Source organism: Podarcis raffonei, chromosome 6, assembly GCF_027172205.1.
Source record: "Podarcis raffonei isolate rPodRaf1 chromosome 6, rPodRaf1.pri, whole genome shotgun sequence".
Taxonomy (NCBI): Eukaryota; Metazoa; Chordata; class Lepidosauria; order Squamata; family Lacertidae; genus Podarcis; species Podarcis raffonei.
The window spans coordinates 96,492,850-96,497,040 of record NC_070607.1 but is presented as its reverse complement, the minus strand read 5'-3'; the positions used below and the strand labels follow the sequence as shown (position 1 = coordinate 96,497,040).

The window sequence follows — 4,191 nt, the reverse complement described above, 5'->3', positions numbered from 1 at the left end:
GAATGGATGCTTTTGAATTGTGGTGCTGGAGGAGACTCTTGAGAGTCCCATGGACTGCAAGAAGATCAAACCTCTCCATTCTGAAGGAAATCAGCCCTGAGTGCTCACTGGAAGGACAGAACCTGAAGCTGAGGCTCCAAGACTTTGGCCACCTCATGAGAAGAGAAGACTCCCTGGAAAAGACCCTGATGTTGAGAAAGATGGAGGGCACAAGGAGAAGGGGACGACAGAGGACAAGATGGTGGGACAGTGTTCTTGAAACTACAAACATGAGTCTGGCCAAACTGTGGGAGGCAGTGGAAGACAGGAGTGCCTGGCGTGCTCTGGTCCAGGGGGTCACGAAGAGTCGGACACGACTAAACGACTAAACAACAACAACCAAGCAGGGCTGTTAAGAATGACCAAGAATGTGTGAGAAGGATTCAGAATTTGAGGGGGACGTTGGCTCCTGGTTTTTCTTTTCCACAGAGAGGGCAGTGATTTGTATGGTCTTCCAAACACCTCTTTCCCAGATAACAATTGACCTAATTTATACCCCAAAATCCCCTTCTGCCCAATAAAAGCCACACGACCCCAAAGGACCATTTGTCGCAATATGCATTTGTTTTAATAACAAAAACCTCAAACTATTGTAGAACAATATTCTCAGGGGGAAAACATTATCATTGTAATATACAATACAAGAATGATTCTCAGAAATCTGAGAAGTATTTTGGAGAGAGTTACAACACGCTGCTTTTCTCTTTTCTTAAACAAAGAACAAGCACTGCCCGTCTTAAGCATTAAACCCCTTCCATAGAGGGTGCTGCTTTGGAGTTCAGTTTGAGTTCAGCGGCGCTGGTTCCTCTTTCGCGCTAAGAGACACCCACGTGGCACCCTTTCAACACGGGGAAAGTGGGGCAGAGGCTGTTGATCTCAACTCTCCTTCACCTCCGGTAAAAAATGTCCTTTGCAGTCTCTCTGCCTAAGTCCACTGGAACCTAGTCCTTTGGGAGAGGAGAGAATTCCTTCCCCTGCCATTGGAGGAGCAACAGGAAAGCCATTTCTTCCAAGGACGTTCTGCAGGCTCCGACTGGCCCTCAGCGGCACAGGATCCGGTCGTCAGCATTCACACAAGCAGCCTGTAAAGATACACAAGATAAGATGGATCAGCGTGGAGATAAAAACCAATTCGTAAATCCACAGAAGACTGTTTGAGAACAGCAATGTCAGTTCTTAACTCCCCATTTTCTGCCGAGGGATGAAGCCAGCACTTTGCTGAAGACTGCTGTGAAACCCAGAAGCTTGTGAAGCTTCTGAAAAGTAAGGGTGACAGGGTTCAGTGCTACCAGATTCCATCAAGCCTAACCCAGAACACACTTACACACAACATCAATGGCAGGAGCAAAGTCCACCGGACTGCAAGCGAGAGCCATTGCCATTCCAGTTTCCCCAGTGAGCAACTGTCATCTTCCTGTAGCTAAGGGGAGACTGGGACTCCATCTCCCATCAGCCCTTGCAGCCACAGGCCAGGGATGATGGGAAATATCCATGGGGCTGCCCTGAACCCCCCAAAAAGGCACAACATGTGGGAGAGGACCGAAGGAGGAGAATGGGCGAGGGCAAAAAGTATTTTCTGCAAAGGGAGAGAATCCATGCAGCCTTGATTTGAATACAGTGCTTTAATGCAATAGCCAAGGGCTGAATATTGACAACAGCAAGAAGCAGCCACAATAAAGGCTGGAGGGGGGGTGTATGCCCCATCTCCCCCAAAAGGGGACGGGAATCAGAAGAATTTTGAGGGGGGGAGGTCAAAAGAGGCATCAGAGAAGAGGAATACAGGGTCAGGAAACAAACTGGAAGGATATGGGATGGGGGAAATTAACAAACACCCCCCCCCCGGCAAAGAAGGGGCAATATCTACAATAGGGAAAAATGGGGTGGGGGCGACTAGGAACACCAGGCAGAGGGCATCGCCTCCAGGTTGAAAAACGAAAGCGCACACAGGGGGGTGGCGCGGGAATCCCCTCCCCAAGAATGGACGCCCGGAAAGTAAAAACTCCATAGGCAGCAGCGGCACCCAAGGGTGCCAGGTCGTTTAGAGTCCACAGTGCGGAAGGGCAACTCCAGGTCAGGATTTGGGGTGGGGTAAAAACACCCCTAGAAGAAGCAGCCCCAAAAGCGCATGATAGTGGCCCCCAAACCACGGAGACCAGAGGAAGGTGGCGTCCGTATGGAAAAGGGAGTCAAATAATCGGGGTGGGGGTGCAAGCCTGGAAACGCCCCCCTAGCCGGAGGCTCCGTGGGCAGGCGAGGGACCCCTTGAAACCCTCCTCTCGCTGCCCCTCCCGTGGTAACCGCCCCCCCCCAAGCAGCCCAGGGAGAGACGGCGGCGCGGTGGGTCAGCGGCCGGGGCTCACCTCGGGCACTGCTCCGGCCGGGTCGTCCGTGGCCCTCTGCGGGGTCGGTCCGGCGCCCAGCGGGTGCTGCAGCTCCAGCTGGAGGTCCCAAATGTAATCGATAACGTGCTGGAGGATTTCCACCTTGGAGACCCGTCGGTGGCGGGGCAGGGTGGGCACCAGCCCGGCCAGGCGCGAGTAGCAGCCCTTCATGTCCATGAGCAGCGAGGCGGCGGCGGCTGCCTGTTCCGGGCACAGGGGCAAGCCCCGAGGGGGCGGCGGGCTGCCGGCCCGGGACAAGGAGACGCTCTGCTCCGACAGGCACCGCGACACCGGCTCGCCCGCGCCCCCGGAGCCCAGGCGCACGCCTTTCAGGGCGCAGCTGGGGCCGGGCGACACGGCGGGCGCTGCGGCGGTGGCCACCTTCATGGCTGCGCGAAGGGTCGAGGCGGCGGAGGAGGAAAAGCGAGAAAAAATTGGGAATCCAGGCGCGCAGCGAGACGGACGAAGCGCTGCAAGTGCCGCGCCGTCGAGCAGGACCAGCTATTTATAGGGGCCGAGGAGGAGTGGGCGGGGCCGAGCGCCGTGCGAAGGAGCCAATCGCAGGAGCGGAGGGAGGGAAGGGGGCGTGGCTCCCGCAGCAACTTTTCTTCTATGGGACGGAATTGAAAAGGGAGTTTGGGGTGAATTTTTTTCTCTTTTTTCGAAAGCCAAAAATCATGGGAAGCAACGAGTTCCCGCCCCCCTCCTTCTTTTTTTAAAGAGAGATTGGGGAGAGCTGCAGGTGTAGGGAGCTCGGGGGCATTTTATCCGGAAAAAGAGGAGGATGAAAGGAATGTGACAGGCACTTGAAAAATAAATAGTTTTTAACGACAGATTTGACACTTTCGCCTCCCCGCTGCCGCCTCCTCCTCCCCCGCCCTCCTCCTCCATACACAGGAACAAATGGGGTATCAAAGTCTCCCCCCCCATCACCGCCACCCGTTGAACACACACTTAATATCATGTAAATATATATATATATTTATAGATTTGCAAACTTTCTCCCAGAAGGCGTTCCTTCGCCATCCTTAATGCAGATGTTAAGATGTTTCTCAAGAGAGGTAAATTAGCCGGGGTTTTTTATTTTATTAAAGATCCTCCTGCGCCCCTCCCCCGATCGCCGACTGCTACAGGCACCATCTATAGTTAAAACTATATAGTTTATAGTTTAAACTATATTTAATTTTATTTAAACTAGGCTCCAAAGCGTTAAGGCCGAAGAGCGATGGGAGAGCGGATTTGGAAGCTGTTTTAGAAAACAAGACATGCAATGGATTAGGCTGGCGGGGGGCTTTTAAAGTTTCGATCCCCTCCAGTTTCGGTGACTGCAATAGTCCGGGAATAATTGATTGATTGATTAATAATCAACGCCCGGTGAAAACCGGGATCCTTCTAGAAAGGAGATGAAAGCGGTCACGTTTGAGACGAGTTCGATTTCTGAAGAGTTTCCGGGATGAATGTTTAATCCCAGTCTGGTCACGTGTTCGCGCGTTCACACGCTCCACAGCTGCAAATCGACTGGAGGTGGTGCGGGAACCAACTTTTTAAAAAATAAATAAAATGCGTGGGTTGTGGTGTGAATCATTGCTAAATACCACTGAATTCACTGAATGAGGCTGCAAAACCATCATTCCAATAAACTCTCCCAGCAAGGACCCTGTCGCTATGCCTATCCTGCCCCCGGGGCTCCGCGTTTGCTGAATGAATCCGACCCAACTTTTGCAGCCGACCCTTCTCGGGGTCGCAGGATGAGATCCTGCGCAGAGCTGCT

At 52.9% G+C, this 4,191-nt stretch overlaps 1 protein-coding gene across 1 annotated transcript; it reads right to left on the bottom strand.

The window, feature by feature from the left end:
* Positions 1-579: 579 nt before the first annotated feature.
* Positions 580-3,085, bottom strand: ID1 (inhibitor of DNA binding 1). Its single transcript, XM_053394675.1, has 2 exons — positions 2,400-3,085; positions 580-1,121 (listed from the first exon to the last, which is right to left on the bottom strand). Exons 1-2 carry the CDS (start codon positions 2,805-2,807, stop codon positions 1,080-1,082), a joined length of 450 nt encoding a protein of 149 aa, XP_053250650.1. The 5' UTR covers positions 2,808-3,085; the 3' UTR covers positions 580-1,079.
* Between the last annotated feature and the right edge of the window lie 1,106 nt (positions 3,086-4,191).